This window comes from Aythya fuligula, chromosome 11 (genome assembly GCF_009819795.1).
Source record: "Aythya fuligula isolate bAytFul2 chromosome 11, bAytFul2.pri, whole genome shotgun sequence".
NCBI lineage: Eukaryota > Metazoa > Chordata > Aves > Anseriformes > Anatidae > Aythya > Aythya fuligula.
In genome coordinates this window covers 10,521,579-10,537,765 of record NC_045569.1, presented here as the reverse complement: position 1 = coordinate 10,537,765, position 16,187 = coordinate 10,521,579, and the positions used below count along the sequence as shown (strand labels likewise).

General features: G+C 56.8%; 3 protein-coding genes across 5 annotated transcripts in view; 2 read left to right on the top strand and 1 right to left on the bottom strand.

Annotated features, from left to right (window-relative positions):
- The window catches only part of CSNK1G1 (casein kinase 1 gamma 1), a 129,298-nt gene extending 120,892 nt beyond the window's left edge, over window positions 1-8,406 (top strand). For 2 of the 3 annotated variants that reach the window (XM_032194537.1, XM_032194536.1), the window contains exons 12-15: window positions 515-622; window positions 2,950-3,056; window positions 5,283-5,306; window positions 8,246-8,406. In XM_032194537.1, coding sequence (XP_032050428.1) covers window positions 515-622; window positions 2,950-3,056; window positions 5,283-5,306; window positions 8,246-8,300 — 294 coding nt within the window. In that variant the 3' untranslated portion in view covers window positions 8,301-8,406. The remainder of the gene's footprint in view (window positions 1-514; window positions 623-2,949; window positions 3,057-5,282; window positions 5,307-8,245) is intronic. The other variant, XM_032194538.1, reaches the window with a different exon arrangement.
- A 3,952-nt stretch (window positions 8,407-12,358) lies between these two features.
- On the top strand, window positions 12,359-14,174 carry PPIB (peptidylprolyl isomerase B). Its single transcript, XM_032194539.1, has 5 exons — window positions 12,359-12,521; window positions 12,717-12,830; window positions 12,930-13,023; window positions 13,530-13,714; window positions 13,804-14,174. The coding sequence occupies exons 1-5, from the start codon at window positions 12,366-12,368 to the stop codon at window positions 13,924-13,926; spliced, it is 672 nt and encodes a 223-aa protein (XP_032050430.1). The 5' UTR covers window positions 12,359-12,365; the 3' UTR covers window positions 13,927-14,174.
- A 707-nt stretch (window positions 14,175-14,881) lies between these two features.
- On the bottom strand, window positions 14,882-15,887 carry SNX22 (sorting nexin 22). The gene is made up of 5 exons (XM_032194978.1): window positions 15,819-15,887; window positions 15,448-15,531; window positions 15,219-15,323; window positions 15,050-15,144; window positions 14,882-14,972 (listed from the first exon to the last, which is right to left on the bottom strand). The coding sequence occupies exons 1-5, from the start codon at window positions 15,885-15,887 to the stop codon at window positions 14,882-14,884; spliced, it is 444 nt and encodes a 147-aa protein (XP_032050869.1).
- Window positions 15,888-16,187: the final 300 nt, after the last annotated feature.

Sequence of the window (16,187 nt, the reverse complement as noted above, 5' to 3'; positions counted from 1 at the left end):
TTCCTTCTGCATCGTACAGGTGAATTAATGTGTGGAACTGGCTTTTGGTGAAATAAAACGTGGCTTCATTTAAAGTTGCAAATTTGAGTTTAAAAAATGTGTATTTTAGCGAGGTCAAGCTTGTGTATCCAAACTTGCTGCCATGTCCAGTTCTCTGGTGCATGACCTGACACAGACAAACATATTGTCAGCATGTTTATTTCTATGCTGAAACACATGGAAATGAAGCCGTGTAAAGAAATAACTTGCTGAGTAGATCTGAGCTTTCTCATAATTTATTACCTAGAGAAGAAGAAATCCACTGCTGCAGTGGATAGAGACAGCTAAAGTATGGAATGATGTGTACTTGGTAAAGTGAAATTTTAGCCTAGCTGAATGTTAAATGCCTTGCTTTTTGCAAAGACAAACAAAACAAAGCACTACTAACGCACTAACAAGCACCCTTTCGTTTCTTCACCTCATTCACCTGTTGCCCTCTCTTCTGTTTCTCTCCTGCTTCTGGACTTGCGAGCAGGCGTCATCAGATCGTCGAGGAGAGTGGGAGATCCAGCCAAGCCGGCAGACGAATACCTCGTACTTGACATCTCATTTGGCTGCAGATCGGCATGGAGGATCAGTACAGGTACCTTCTCCCCGTGATCTGCACAGCCTTGTTATGAGATTCTGTGTGAAATCCCCTAAAGTCTCCTTGAATTGCAGTTACAGCACTGGGGCCAGGAAGGCAGTTTCATAGCGGTCATGTTTTGTGGGGTGCAGGCTGTGGTGTCCAACACAGCTGCTGTTACTGCTTCCATGAAGCCTTTCCTCTGAGAGCTGTTTAGGATCAGTGAGTGCTGGGTGATGGCACTGTAGAAGGTGGAGGAGCAGAGGATGGGTGACAGTGACAGCATTAAAGGTGCACTACAGCTAAGTTCAGAAATTCCTGAAAAGACTGCTTGTGATCCTGAAAATATGCCTGCCTCTGGTTGTCACTCAGGCTGGCTAATATTCTTGCAATATTGCCAGAGTAAGATGGCTGGAAATGCTGGAGAAAAGATGCAAGGCTCATTCAAGCAAACAAGAGCTGTCTAATATTGCTGGCGAGGTGAAGTCCTTGGCAGAGGTTTGCCTGTAAGAGCTGGCTCCAGTGCCAGACACAACTCTAGTGTGAGTTTGAAAATTGGCTCTGGTGAAAGGGGAAGTGGAGCCTGGTGTGGGACAGGGCTGAGCTGAGGAGACGGGAGGACTTACTTCTGGAGCAGTGTCTGTGTCTTACAACTGTCTAGTTTGTTGTGTACTCTTCCTGAATATGTCTTGAGACTGCTGTTACACCAGTATGAGACCACATGCTTGGGAAAAGCCAAAGGCTGAGGAACTCATAGATAAGGAGGAACCCATGTACGTATAGCTCTCATCTCGGATGAGAGCAGACAGTAAATGGGAGAATTCAGCCCTCAGGAACTATGGATTGGGTGTCTTTATTGGCATTGTTTTACATAAGGGGAACAGTTTACTTGTGCAACATCAGCATGAACTTCAACTCCCCACAAACAATGCCCTGCCAGAGTAACTGCAGCAATAAGGCAGCCCTAGTCTGAATTTGACCATGAGGGTCGCCTGCCTGGGCAGCGTACAAGCGTGTGCGCTACTGTGAGCATTAAAATTCTGCTTATCTGCAGCCGAGAATGGGATGTCGTCTGCTGTGAATGGCTGCTCTGCCTGCAGCGTGATGGGTGCTCAAATTGTTCCTCAACAGATGCCTCAGCTAATGCTGAACCCCTGGGAAGTCAGGAGTTTCAGGAGGCTGTTTTCGTTATGGGAACGGTTGAATTTGCCACATCAGAATGGAGTGGCAGCACGTTAAAAAAAAGGAGGAAGAAAAACAGAGACTTTTGTAAATTGAAATTTAATGAGAAGTAGCTGAAGAAAGTGTGGGAAGGTCACTGGGAACAGCACAATTAACTGCTCGTGTTTATCAAAGTTGTGTGGGAAGTGTGAGGGCCTGGAGAGCCTGGGTGGGCCTACACTGTGATGGGTCTGGGAAGGGGGCATGAAGAGAAGCTGAGGGGCTCTCTTGAGAGGAGAGCTCTGAAAACCCAGTGAGCTCGGTCCTGGCTTCCCTTGGTGCAGAGACTGGGCATGGGACTTGATCTGCAGAAACAGCAACTGCTGGTAGGACTTGAGTATTCAAAACAAATGTGCAGATGCACTTAATCATGAGGAGACATCTTTATAGATCTGGCTTCTTTCCCTTCATCTCTGGTGCTTAGTGGCACTGCCACCTGCAATAGAGCAATCGTGAATTGTCCAGAAAATTACGTGTTCTCCTGGCAGAGGAACAGCTGCTGACAGCTGGGGATCTGGATAGTTATCCCTGTAATGGACACGTTGAAGTCAGCCATAATGCAAACTGAAGCAGAAGGAGATCATACAAATAGGTTTTGGACAAGGAGGTAATTCCAGAATCTGGCAGTGTAAGGAGTGAGATCTGGGGGCTCTGGAGTGAGTTTATTCCACACTAGTGGCTGGTGACAGGACTGAGTCACTCACCTCTAAAGGTGTCAGGAGAATGCAGTCAGCACAGTGCAGTTTCTGTGTGCGTATGAGGCTGTTGATTAGTCTTCACACCAATTTTTCTTTAAAAGACCCCAAATTGTAGCTTAACCTCCCACAGACGTTCAGGCCTGTGCTGGGCACAGCACAAGTGTGTACTAGTGAACAGAGTCCCCTGCCTGGCGTTCTGCTCTCACGAGCCAGATTATTCTCTCCAAACGGCTGCTGGAAACACAGCACGTGATTTCAAGGCATCCCAGGAATCCCACAGCCTGCTAAGAGGGTGCTGGGAGACAGGAACAGAAATTTTGCAGACTTCCCATGCCTACAGCATCCCTTGTTGAGGCAAGTGGAGACACGCCACGTGCCACGTGCTGTGTCCAGGGGCTTTAACGGGGCGTTTTGTTTGTCTTGCAGGTGGTTAGCTCGACCAACGGGGAGCTGAACGTGGACGACCCGACGGGGGCACACTCCAATGCACCCATAACGGCGCAGGCAGAGGTGGAAGTGGTGGAGGAAGCTAAGTACGTTCGCTTTACAAACAGGCTTTCCACTGGTGTGGTCATTTATCCTCCTCCTGTGAAACGAGTGGGGATATTTACCCGTGGTGAAGTACTCGATGCTCGTGTCCCATGACCTTTTCCTGCATATTGCTGCTTTTGTGCATGGTGCCTTCGGTGCTGCTGCTGCTGCTTCTTTTTACACTTGTCGTGGCTGGAGAACGTAACTCTTACTCAGAGCATGTGTTGCAAAATAGACAGTAGCAGAAATACCAAGGTAATATGAATTATTTCAGGAATCCCGGTGAGCATCCCCTGTTCCAAAAGGAGAACTCACTGTACGCTCATGCTGAGAGCGTAGGAGTAGCTTGAACACAGCTCAGTGAAGGAATTGTTGGTCTGAAAGTTAACACTTTATTTCTGGCTCCCATCCACAAGAAGTGGATGCCAGGTATCCATAATGGTCCTAAAGTAATTCTTGCAGGGACTTGATTTTTTTTTCCTCTGAATTCTCTTGGTCCAGTTCTCCAGAAGCTGAGAGAGAAAACAGTAGCAGCCCTTCTGCTCATGGGGAACTATGTGCTCACTCTGAGCAGACCTCTCCAGAGCTTGTGGCAAAGAGTGAGAACTGATATACAAAGTTGCTGCTTTGACCCTTTTGGCCTCCATCTGGCACCATCAATATCACCTTTTGCATGATCCTCAACACGAGACCTTCGTGGTGCCTCTAAGCTAGAGCAGGACCACAGCAGGGTCACGGTGTAATCCCAGCTTCCCAGTACGAGGGGTAAGCAGGCCTGGTTGTGATCTGACTTGGTGGTGTTGGTGCTGCTTGTCTCAGCCACTTGTCTCAGCCTTTGTGGACACTTTTGTCAGGAATGACTCGTGGGAGCGTAGGAAGGAAGGCTGGCAGCTGTGAGAAAGGGTGTGTTGATGGAAACCGTCCCTAGGAATCTGTCAGGCCCAGGCCTGCTTTCCCACCTTATCACTGTTGTGCTGAAGGTCTTTTGCTGTCTGTTCCTCTGTCCCTCGGGAAGCACTCCCGTGTGCTGTTCCTTGCTGGTTGCCGGCCTGGCGGGATCCTGGCAGCGAGCTGTCCGAGCAATGAATATTCTTTCTCCTCCTCCCAGCCAAAGGAGCGAGCCGTGGGTTTGGTACAGGTTCCTCCTAAAGCGTGGCGGGGAGGGGGAGGTCTTGAGGTGCGACTTGTAGAGTGGAAAATAAAAAAGTGCCTCTTAAATTTGGGTAGCATGGCCTGCAGGGAAGGCAGGCTCAGTGTCACAGGCCGTGTCTTGGTCACGATGACTGAACTGGGGCCTCCTGGGCTTGGGGCTGCTCCTGAGAAGGACGGGGCAAATCGCCACCAGAGAAGCGTCAAGACGGATGAAAAGAAGCGTGCAAGGGCTGTGTTGACCAAGCTGTGTCTTGTGATTTGTTCTGTCCCTTTCCAGGCCCTGCCTGGGTGGTTCAGAATTGGTTTTGGAGGGTTTAACAGGTTACTGTGCAGCAGAGCACAGGCTGCTCTGCACCAACAGGTCTGGGGGACTCCTGTCATAATTCCCTAGTGTGCGAATTCCCAAGTGCTTCATTCCTCTTGCCACGAGGAGGGCTGCATCATCTCTCCTTGCATCTGTGATCATAAAGCCCCTTGGATTTTTTAGACTCAAAACAACCGCTTTGCTATAAAGCGGGCCAAAAAGAGTTAGAACTAGATGGAGTTCGGGCTCTGTGTTTCGAGGTGAGGTGCAATGCTGGAAAGGGAAGGACCCTGGCACTCCCGGCAGGCAGAGGAGCTGTGCAGTGCTGCTTGGGGGTACTGTGGGGACGAGCTGCCAATCCCAGCCCTGGGGTTCACTGAAACCATCTCACTGATGGTCACACACGGCCGTCCACGCTCTGGCCTTCCTGCGGTTGGAGCTGCAGGGGACAGAGCAGTCTCCTCTTCTGGTGGCCCAGAAGCCCTCTTTGATCTCAGCTGCTGAAAAGAACCTCACGGGGCCTGTGCCTCCGTGGAGAACGTGCAGTGTTTACCCAAGGCCTCCAAACCCTGCAAAACTTGGCAATTCTCAGCGGCACCGTGGCAAGGGCAGAGGTGGTATGAGGGCTGGGGGCGGGCGGTGGGCAGGCATGGTGTGTGTCTGCCAGTCTGCACTGCATGTTTGCATGGCTGCAGTGACATGCTTTCATCCCACCTCTGTGAACTAATTGCTCTTTCTTCCTTTCTGTGTTTTTTCTCTACACTCTCTGTAGCTGCCTGAAAATGCTCAACTTGTGGTGAGTCCCTCTCTCCAGTCCACATGCAAGGGGGAGCGGACCAGACTAGACTGGGGTTGGCAAAATCCAACCAACCAAGCCATAAAAAGGCACAAACTCAAAGCCAACCCAGGGCTGTTTTGATTTAGGTCTCTGCTGAGAACCACACGCAATCCTGGGGAGGGTGTGGGCTGTGTCTGAGAGGCCGCATTGGGCCGAGCAATCAGACTGATCTTTGAATTGATCTATGCAAAAGACAGATTTTAATCCTCTCCTATTTGGCTTCCCATCTCCCCCAAACTGTTACGTCCGTGTGCAGATGATGTCTAATGGAGCTGGGCAGAGTCGGGACCAGGCTTGCCAGGCATCTTGCAGGAATTCCTCACACAGACGGTTACGAAGGGAAAGCCTTGCTCTGGGTATGGAGGGGAGGGGAGCAGCCACTTCCTAGGAGAGGTTCCTGCAAAAACACAGTCCAGGGCATCGTTAGAGAGGGTGTAAAGAAATTACAACCATTCATGGCATTAGTGACAGACACCCAGCTGGAGCTACTGCTTGGAGAGAGTGGGTGGGCGATGGCTGCCTCCCAAGCAGGCTGACAACTTGGAGTGGGAAAATGCCCTGCAGATGAGAGCTCGGGTCAACTGTCCGCAGAGGGTTTGGGGTTAACGTCAGTCCAAGCCCAGCTCAGGTATAGGTGCAGTTTATCAGGCTCTCCAAGCTGTAATCCTGGCCTCAAAGAGGCCCATGGAGGTGAGCGGGGACACAAGGTGCTGAGCTGAAGCTGGAGGCATTTTAGGCCCAGGCAGCACCCTGGGGTGCTGGTGGGAGGGAATTGCTGCAGAGTGAGGTGGTGACGCCGCTGTGTGGTGAGGAATGTCCTTGTTTGATGAGAGACTGACCCGCCTCTGCCCTGCTCTCCATAGGCATTGCCTCCGATACCTCTGGCATCTCTGGCTTCTCTGTATGTCATAGTCTGGGGCTGTTCTCTTGGGCATTGTCTGCATGCACAGAGATCACGTTCTGTAACTGTCGGCCTGCCTTATTCTTTTGTTTTGGTGTTCTGCCTCTGCCTGTCTGAACTGCCAGGACTTCCTTTCCTGAACCCTTCCCTGGACCGCTGAGTAACAGCCTAAAAAGACAGTCTCAAAGAAAAACAGCCAAAAGTCAGCCAGCTCCCTTCGAACAGTGCCCAAGGAAACACGCGCTGCTCAGCCCTCTTCCCTTCCCAGCTGCATGTCAGATCATAACTCGTGCATTTCCATCACCTCTCCCCGTAACAATCCTCCTCCCTACTGACCATTGCCCAAACCATGAAGGAAGGTGGTTGCTGTGGGAGAGAAATACTGTGACAGGACAACTAGAGAGGGTGGCAGGTGGGCTGGGACAATAAAATATATGCCCAGTCCTGGAGCAGGGTGGGGACAGTGCCAGTAGCGTGCAGGAGCCTGCGCTGGGCGATCATAAAGCTTCAGGCAGCACGCTGCAAGCATCAGACCAGGGAGTAGTGATGGAGTGATCACAGCTGACAGGTCGCTCTGGGACAGCGTTCCTGGAAGGACAAGTGTGTCACGTTTATTCTCGGCTCACCTCCAAGCTGGACCTGTGAGGGGTGCCTAAAAGAAACCTAAAGCCAAATCATGGACATTAAACTGCCCCCGGCTCTCAGTCCATGCAGGACCGTGCGATGGGAGGTCGCCCTCCTACAGCTGCGGCTTTGAGCTCTGAATGTTGCCGGGGATTTCAGCCTCCCCAGCAGATGGTCTGTGCTGTGGTGGTGGTGGTGGGTACCACTGCTTGTGCACCCCGAGGTAAGGCTCGTGCTTCCGGGGGCAAGCACACTGGGTGAAGGTGAGAATCTATTCCTCTAGTGCCGAGGGGACAGAAGCTTAGTGCCGGCTTTGCAGAGCTGTGATGGACCCAGCTGAAAGTAATTTGGAGACGTTGTTGCAGGGTTTGTGAACACTTTCGGTCTGGCTGTTGGTAAAAGATGCTCATAGGAAAAAATGGTTGTTGCATACTCACATCTGCTCTTGCTGCTCAGCGCCATGTCCCTTGCACCAACCTGGCAAAGGGGGCTTTCAGCTTCACCCAGGCTTCTCCGGAGATGGCTGTAATGGCAGGAAGAGAAAGATACATAGCTCAGGAGCAAAAACGTGCACAGAATGAACACATTTCTTCTGTGCAGAGGGTTCCTGGCAGCAGACCGAGGTTAGGAAGACAAACGCCTTAAATGCCAAATCATTCGGTAGGAAGCCAGCAGGACTAGAAAACCTGGGCGACTGCTTTCAGTATTCTCCCATAAGTGAAACCACCACTGCTCGAGGTTCAGCTGCGCTGAATGTTTTTCTCACCACCTCAGCCTCCACTCTCCATCCTTTGCTTCTCCTAACCCCCGGGCACTGTGCATCTCCCTCGCGCTGGAGGAGGGAAGAAGCAGGTGTTCTGCACGCCTGCACTGAATAACGCTTTACAAAGGTGGAAGCTCTGGTTATTGTGAAAGGTTCAGCAAAGAAACCTGGTCCCCGATCCAAGATCTCTTTGGAACTTGTCTTTTTAGTGGGCGGTGTTGAACCCGTGTGTCTCATAGAGCAGCCAAGGCTCACTGGCCCTCTGGCCAAGAGGGAGCGGAGTATCTGGATCCTTGTTTCACTGCTTCCCCGTTTGGCTCCTCTTGTTCCTGCCCCAGCTGAGCCTCTAGAGGATGCCAGCCCTGCCTCGGGGCTCTCAGGGGGCTGTGCCCCGCTGTTGCCCGTGCACAGCAGGACCAGGACCCGCAGCGTTCGGCCGCGGGCGTTTGCCCAGGCGCAGGTGGGCCGTCCACCCGCGAGCTGCTGCCCACCTCACGGGCAGGGCCGGCGGGGCCCAGGGCTGGGCGTGCGGAGCTGTTGCATGTCAGCGAGCGGGGGTGGCCGGGGAGACGTGCGTGGGGCTGACTGTCCTTCTCCTTTGTGCCCCAGGTGCTGCTGCTTCTTCAAGAGGAAACGGAAGAAGACAGCGCAGCGTCACAAGTGACCGGTGCCTCCCGGGCCTTGCAGGAACGCCACCTGCACCTGCGGCTCCTGCCCTGTCTAACTGGAAGGGGCTTCTCTTTAGGGGGGAGGAGGAGGCATAGGAGGAAGAGAGAAGAGAAAAAAAAAAAAAGTGACATTTTAAACCAAAAAGAGAAGAAAACGTTCCAAAACAAACCACTCTGGGGTGGATCTGCTGAATGGTCTCCCTCGTTCACTCCAAGCCTGAAGCTCCTTTTGGGACCAGGACTGTGGCTGGCTCAGGTCTTGGTCGCCCTGGGAGGGGGGCTGGCTGGCTGACCCTCCTTCCCGTTGTTTACGGCGAAGGCATCGTTCATGCAAACCTGAGGACTGTGCTTAGTTCCTGCTCACTTTACTCCCCTCCCTCCCCTGCGCTCTCGGCTCCTCGGTCCTCCTCCCTCCTTAATTAAGAAAAGAAATACTGTCGGCTCGATTGGCTCTCGAGAGGGCAGGAGGATGCAGTCTGGGCGAGAGAGTTGCGTGGGAGAAGGGCCTGACTGCTGCAGCAGTAAGACACAGGTTCCCTTTTAGGCTCCTTGGGAACAGTTACACTGTAATGTGCAAGCTGTGAGAAATTTGCAATCTACTGTTCCAGTTAGGTTTTCTGGCTCCCCTCGACACCTCCCTCCTCTGACGGTAACAGAGCAATGTGGATTGTTTTAAAGAAACTGACGTTGTTGCACTTTTTATTATTTTTAGCATTACAGATGCACATTGTATCTGTGGATTTCTGCGTGGACAAGTGGTGCCAGCGCAGACAGACATTCAGCTGGGAAGGCGGTGGGGTGCAGAGAATGCCCACAGGTGGGGATGTTGACAGCATCCGCACAACCCTCGTGCCAGTTTGGGGCTCTCGAAGCCCGCCTTGGGCCGTGCGCTGAGGAGAGCATTACTTGAATTTTCAGTCACCCTTTCTAGCTGCCAGTGAATGTCCCTACCATGGTTTCCTACGCCGTGCCTGACCCGAGCAGCCTGGAGAGGAAAGGTCGCCGCAGGAGGGAGCGGTGTCAGCTTTGCTGAGCTGGAGGAGGTCGCTCTGGCCAAAGGGGCAGGTCAGGATTAAGGTACCTGGGAACCCGCTGCTTCCCAAAGCGCAGGCATCTCTCGGTGCGTAACCGGGCAGCCTTCTCCAACCCCTCTGGTAGGGTGGTTGTGAACACGCACCTTCTGCGAGACAACGTTAGCAGGAGCAAAGCTTCCCCAGCAGAGGTGGGAATGCTTCACTGCCTTAATACTGATTCCATCTCCAGACGGTCAGGTGGGTTGGACTGCAACAGCCTTCACGCCCCCTCTGCGAGCTCCCGCCCTGCAGAGGAAGCCACGGTTCTCATGCACCGTTTTCGAGCCAAACCCACAGCTAGCAAAGGGCTGGGGGCACTTTGTGCAGGCGTAAAACCTCGCATCCTGCTGCAGCGTTCACAGCTCGAGGAGGCTGAGTTTGCTCAAGGGTTATCGTGGACGTGGCAGGGCTCTGGGTGAACTCGAGCAGCCTTTGGGGAGGTTGTGAATAGGTTCCTATAGGTTCCTTGTGCTTTCTTTTCACGCGTGACACCTGACCAGGCTGGGACTGTTCGCTTGAGGGCCTTCACTTGTATACTCGGGCCTGGCTCACCCCGGTCCCTGAATTCCCTGGAGAGTATGAAGGGAGGAAAGGGCGAGACTGGATCTCATTACCCGCTCTTAAAGGATACCCTGCGCAGCTTGGAGCTCATGTAGCGGCACTCACGGAAGGTTTGGTTCCCCTTGCTGGGCAGAAGCAGGCTGAGGGGGCAGGAGATCATCCTGAGCAGGGAGCCCCTGGGCTGGCTCTCCGTGCTTCCTCGAAGCAGGCACGCGGCGGTGCGGCATCGGCATGGCAAAGCCTCGCTTCTTGGCCAGGATCCCTTCTGGGTGTCCCTCAGCCATCCTCTGCCGAGTTCTCTCGATGCCTTACCCTGACGGAGCACGGCTCTCAGGCGTGGCTGCACCTTCCTCTCCCCGGCAGCACCCTAGGCTGCAGGCTGGCTTGCTCTCCGCTTGCGCACCCACCGGGAGATGCGCGCACCCCCCTTCTCGCTCTGCAAAGTGCTTTCCTCCAGGTGTAACGTGGGCCGGGGCAGGAAGGGACCGTCCATCTCCTGCATGCAAGTGCCGGGGCACTTTGTTCTCTCTTCCCCTCCCACTTGAGGGAGGACAGGGACCGGCTGTGTTCCACCCTTCTCTTTTCGAGCTCCTCCGCTGCGGGTGGCTCCCAGAAGTCCCACGTCTCTGGCACAGGCTGTAGGAAACCTCTCAGCTGTAGGAAACCATGGTTTGGCGTCTTGGGGAGGGGAAAGGGGGCACAGGCGCTCCCCGGGGAGCGGCCCCGTGTGCTGCAGATGGAGCCGGGCCCTGAGACACTTCTGTTGCTGCCCTCCCAAGCCCCACTAAGTGCCTGTCACCAGAACTCGATTCCTTCTGCATCTCCTGCCGTGTTTGGTCATTCCTCGCTGCGTCCGCTCAAGGAGCAGCTTGTAGTTGCAGCATATGTAAGTGTTTGCAGGGTGAGGGAGGGCGGGGGGAAAGGGGCCATCTCAACAGTTTTTGTTCTTAAATGTTTTTTTTAAAGTGAATGTATTTGATTGTTTAGAAACTTTCCTGACCTTGTTTTTAAGTGGGTTGGTTTGAAAGCTATTTCACGATGACCCGCTACTGCTTATCTCTGGAGATACGATGTTCTTTTAATCCTATGAAGATGTGTTTGTAGGGGAGGACTGTCCCCCCACGGCATGCTGGTAATGCTCACTTGTACCAAGCCCTCTTGCACTATAATCGTACGTTGGACTCTTCGAAAGGGCAAAGATGTTGTTGTGTGTGTTTTTTTTAAAAAAAAAAAGAAAGAATGCAGGTTAACAGTAAGCCCCGTGCTTGAGGAATCTGCTGTCCCCAGGGAGTCTGGAGGTGATGAGGAGACACAAGCCAGACTGAGCCAACTGTTCAGTGCTAGGAAGTAGGGCATTAATCCTGCCTGGGCCAGCTCCCCCGTCCTCGCTGGGAGTCGCCAGCACCTGGGAGACCCCCGGGGGGCCTCGGCTCAGCCCCCAGCAGCGTGGGGGGAGCGCCTGGTGCCGCACCCACCCCCCAGGCGCAGCCCTCCTGCAGTGTGGCCCCCCCAACGTTGCGATGCAGTCTTCTGAGGTGTCAAGTGAGATTTTTTTTTTTTCAATAAAACATTGCACTGCTGCATTGTTCTCCATGAATAGATGTGTTTATTACCCCTTCCTGAAAACATTGCTCAATTAATGTCTTCTTCGCTTCTGTTGGGCTCTCTTGGTACCCTTCCCTTTCTGGGGGACACGACGCACGTGTGGGATCTCCTGGGAGCTTCTGCCCACTTTGGACAACCCAATTTGGACGTGGACAGCCACGGACAGTTCAGCCCCACAGTGCTTGGCCAAGGAGATCTGGCACCCAGTTCTCTTCTGGTTCCCCCACTTTCCCACCTCGAGCACCCTGCGCCACAAGATGGCTCACAGGGAACACGAGGACGCAAACTGATGGAAGTCACTTCAGTGCGGGGCCGTGGTGGGGAGGTTTGTCAGCATACAAATAGCCGCTGCGTGTTTATTCTTGGTACAGGTGGAGAAAAGCACTGGGGAAGGGGCTACGTGTTAGCAAAAAGAGCAGCTTTTAAACTGCTTGAAGCGATGTGAAAGGAGGGAGGGGTCCCTCATGGCGCCCCCTCACGGGGCTCCCTCAGGGCTCCCCTCAGGGCGCTCAACGGCCGTTGGGGGGGGGGGGAGGGCGGCACGCGGAGCCCGCCGCGTTCCCGCCTCCTCCCCTCCCCCAATCAGCGCCCGCCACGCCCCGTGCCCGCTCCTGATTGGCCGCACCAACGCCGGGGCAACGTGGCAGCCGCCCGGCGGCCGGCGCCAACCCCGCCCCTCTCCCCCTTACCCCCGTCCCTCCCCCTGCACCCCCCCGCCCTCCATCGTTGGTCGCGCCCGGGCGTGCGCGGGGTTGGGCCGGGACGGAACCACCTAGCGCGGCCGAGGGGGGGCGCGGGGGGAGTTTGTCGGGGAGGGGCCGGATGCAGGCGGCGCGGCGGGCGCTGCGGCCGGGCTGCGAGCGGCGCAGGATGAAGGCGCTGGTGGCGGCGGCGGCGCTGGGCGCTGCGCTCCTGCTCCTGCTGCCCGCCGCGTCCAGGGCCGACGAGCGCAAGAAGGGGCCCAAGGTCACGGCCAAGGTCGGAGGGGAGCAGGACGGGGGGTGGGGGGGGGCTGAGGTAAAAGGGGGGGGGAGGGGGGGGGGGCAGCGCTGAGGGGACCGCGCCTGAGGGAGCCGCGCCTGAGGTGACGGCGCTGAGGGGGCCGCGGGCAGCCCCAGCCCTTTGTGTCCCGGCGGGCCCCGGGTAACGCCCCTGCCCTGCCCCCCCCCCAAGGTCTTCTTCGACCTCCGCCTGGGCGAGGAGGACGCGGGCCGCGTCGTCATCGGGCTGTTCGGCAAGACCGTGCCCAAGACGGTGGAGAACTTCGTGGCCTTGGCCACCGGAGAGGTGAGGACGGCCCCGGGGGGCTGTGGGGGGGTGGTGGCCCCGGGCCCGCCCTGGGTCTGAGCGCTCTGATCTCGCTTCTCTTTCCCCACCCCGCCGCAGAAAGGGTTCGGCTTCAAAGGCAGCAAGTTCCACCGTGTGATCAAGGACTTCATGATCCAGGGAGGAGACTTCACCCGCGGAGATGGCACTGGAGGTGACGCGGCCTGCAGAGGCCTGGGGGAGGTGGAGCGTGGTGCTGCCTGCGGGACACAGCGCGGGGACCTGGCTTTGGAGCGGTGCTCATAGTGGGGAGGGGTGGTGGCTGCAGGACCTGGGTGTCCCGGCTGCTAGGTCACGTTTGGTCTGGTATCGACGAGCCTCCTACCAGCACTTAGCAAACATCAGTGAAATCAATAATGTCAGCAGTGGAGTGTTTTGGGCTTGTTAGCTCTTGCCTGACCTCCTTGTCACGCTGCAGCCGCTGGCAGTGTGCAGTCAGGTCTGCTCTTGCACAGCCTCTTGCACCACTAATTTGGGGGCACAGCCCCTTCCGTCCACCTCACAGCTCAGCTTTTAGCTCCCTCCAGCTGCCAGTTTCCTGGGGTCCTCAGCAACCTTGTGGTGCTGGTGCTTAGATGTGCCTAGCCCTGCCCCGCCCCCCCAGTACTCCATCCCTGACATATTTCCACGAGTGCAGTGCAGTATTTTCCCCCACCTTAGGGAAGAGCATCTACGGGGACCGCTTCCCTGACGAAAACTTCAAGCTGAAGCACTACGGCCCAGGCTGGGTGAGCATGGCCAACGCTGGCAAGGACACCAATGGTTCCCAGTTCTTCATCACCACAGTGAAGACACCATGGCTGGATGGCAAGCACGTGGTGTTCGGCAAAGTGCTGGAGGGCATGGTAAGGGGGAGAGCAGCACCGGGGTGGGAGGGCACGCTGGGAGATGCACATGGCCACTGTTATTCTTCTCACACCTCTGCTCTCCCCAGGACGTGGTGAGGAAGGTGGAGAACACCAAGACAGACAGCCGGGACAAGCCCCTGAAGGATGTCACCATCGCCGACTGCGGCACCATCGAGGTGGAGAAGCCCTTTGCCATCGCCAAGGAGTGATCCACCCCGCTGGCTCAGCGACGCGGCGGGGCCCTGTGCTGCGGGGACCTGGCTGCAAAGGGCTGCGGGCCTGGGGCTGCCCCCTGCCCCCGTGCATTCCCCCGCGGCCTCCCGGAGCACGGGCAGCCGCTGAGCCCCTGCTCCTGGCCTTCCCAGCTGGCCAGCAGGCAGGACGGAGCGCTGGCTCCTCTTTCCAACACTTTTGTAAGAAGCACATGCACCAATAAATGTGACCAATGTGTTTTTTATCGAGGCGCCCTGTCTGCTCTGTCGGGGGGGGTGGTTGCATGTGGAATCCCCAGCCACGCACACAATGGGGCCTCCTTGTTCCTTCTGGTTCTCCTAGGCTCTGAGGAGAGGGGACCATCACCTGCCAGGCGTGATGGGTTTCTGCCTCCCAGCCCTTTCCCCACAAGCCCACCCTCGTGCTGCCATCTTTCTCCTGGGTCTCAGAGCAGCCCCACAGCTCTGCCCTCACATCGCAGCAGTCAGACGCAGCCACCTTTGGCCACTGCAACCACAGTGATTTATTGCACAGAAGCCCAGGTGCTGAGAGTTCTCAGCATTTTTCAGCCCCCAAAAGGCTTCTCCCACAGAGCTCCTGCACGCCACGCTAAGGCACGTTGGAAAGTCGCTGTGGCGGGGCTTCTCTCACCGCTCCCTCACCAGTGCTCGCTCCGTAGGCAAGGCGTTGGGGCCAAGATCCTTCACGTGCCAGCAGCCCCACATCCCTGCCCTCTGTGCTGGGGGTGCTCAGGACCCCGGCTGCCCCTGGGCCACAGCTGCACAAGGGGAGCAGCTCCACGGGACGTAGAGGCCCTGCAGCACCCCGCTCAGCACGGTGTCGGGGAGCACATCTGCAACGAGAGGAGCAGGCGCTGCTCTGTGCCCCCCCTCGTGTCCCCAATAAATGGAGGGCGAGGCACAGGATGCACAGCACCAGGGGACAGTGGTGTCACCCCTGTGCCTTACCCGTGACTGGCAGCCGCACGTAGGGGTCAGTGTGGAAGCCGAGGACAGGCCGCTGGGAGGGCGGGTGGCTGGTGCTGCAGGGGGAGAAGCCCCTCAGCACCTGCAGCGCCCCGCTCCCACCCTGGGGAAGGGGGGAACCCCTCAGACTCACGGGGCGCTGCTGCCCTTGGGGTCCTGCTGGCAGCGCCGCACCTTCAGGAAGTCCAGCACGTCCTGGGGCAGCTCCTTGTTGCGGCACAGGACGCCCTGAGGCAGGGACGGGGGGACATCAGCAACCCCAGGATGCGGGGTGCCGCCGCCGCCGCCCGCTGGTGCCTCACCTGGATGTAGAGCTCCAGGCCCTGCCGGCGCTGCTCCAGCACCTTGGGCACCCAGTTGGGGACCCGCCGCGGGGGGAAGTCAGGCACCTTGCAGGTCTTCTTGATCTGGGGCAGAGCGGGGCGCAGCATGGACACGGGGCCGGGCGCTGCGTGTCCCCCGGGAGGGTCCCTGGCTGGGGACACACACCCCGAGCGCTCCCCCCGGTCCCGTTGAGCCCGGGGTCCTCACCCGCTTGTGCAGCGCCTGGAACTCGCTGTAGCGCTTCGCCACCGTGTGCCGCCGGCCATTGCACAGCACCTCCACCAGGAACACCTGCACCTCCTCATCCTCACCATCACCCTCCCGGGGCAGGGGGCCCCACGCCCGGCCTTGGGACAGGCGGGACACCCCAACCCCAGGACCAAGGGGGGTTCCAGGCACCAACAGCCCCCCCAGCCCCTTCAACAGCGGGGTCAGGGTCCTCAAAGCCCCTGGAGATCATGGGACCACCACCACCACGCAGGGCAGACGGGGAGCGTTGTGATGGGGTAGATGGGGACACCCCAGGGGACAAGCAGGGACCTCCACCACCACCACCACCAGCACCTCCCACCCCTCACCGTGTGCGCCTTCTCGGGGCTGCGTGCTGTTGCCTCGGGCTCCGCCGCGGGGATGGAGACGACGATCATGGCCCACCGCCACCGCCACCACCGGGGCCAGCTCCTGAGGGGCCGCCCCGTCCCGCCCCGGCTGCTGGGGGCCGGGCCCGGTAGCAGAGCTGCCTCCTGCGAGCCTTCGTGCTTTGCAAGCCGAAGGTAACACAGGGATAAGAGGAAAGGAAAGTGGGAAGTCAGCACAAGCTGGCTTTCTCTCTTTCAGTTGTTTTTCTTCAAGGCAGAAGACTCGGTATCGGTTTTGATCAGAGCTGCTGCAGCCTCAGAGCTGGAGAGAGGAGCATCGCGGCCCCAGGCTCCTGCAGCGCCAGCTCC

Excerpts from the sequence above, each read along its gene's own strand:
- SNX22 (XM_032194978.1), bottom strand. The coding sequence starts at position 15,887 with ATGATCGTCGTCTCCATCCCCGCGGCGGAGCCCGAGGCAACAGCACGC. Across the intron at positions 15,324-15,447 it reads TCCAGGCGCTGCACAAGCGG|ATCAAGAAGACCTGCAAGGT; the intron begins GTGAGGACCCCG and ends GCTCTGCCCCAG. Across the intron at positions 14,973-15,049 it reads CCCAAGGGCAGCAGCGCCCC|CACCAGCCACCCGCCCTCCC; the intron begins GTGAGTCTGAGG and ends CTCCCCCTGCAG.
- PPIB (XM_032194539.1), top strand. The coding sequence starts at position 12,366 with ATGCAGGCGGCGCGGCGGGCGCTGCGGCCGGGCTGCGAGCGGCGCAGG. Across the intron at positions 12,831-12,929 it reads TGGCCTTGGCCACCGGAGAG|AAAGGGTTCGGCTTCAAAGG; the intron begins GTGAGGACGGCC and ends ACCCCGCCGCAG. Across the intron at positions 13,024-13,529 it reads CCGCGGAGATGGCACTGGAG|GGAAGAGCATCTACGGGGAC; the intron begins GTGACGCGGCCT and ends CCCCCACCTTAG.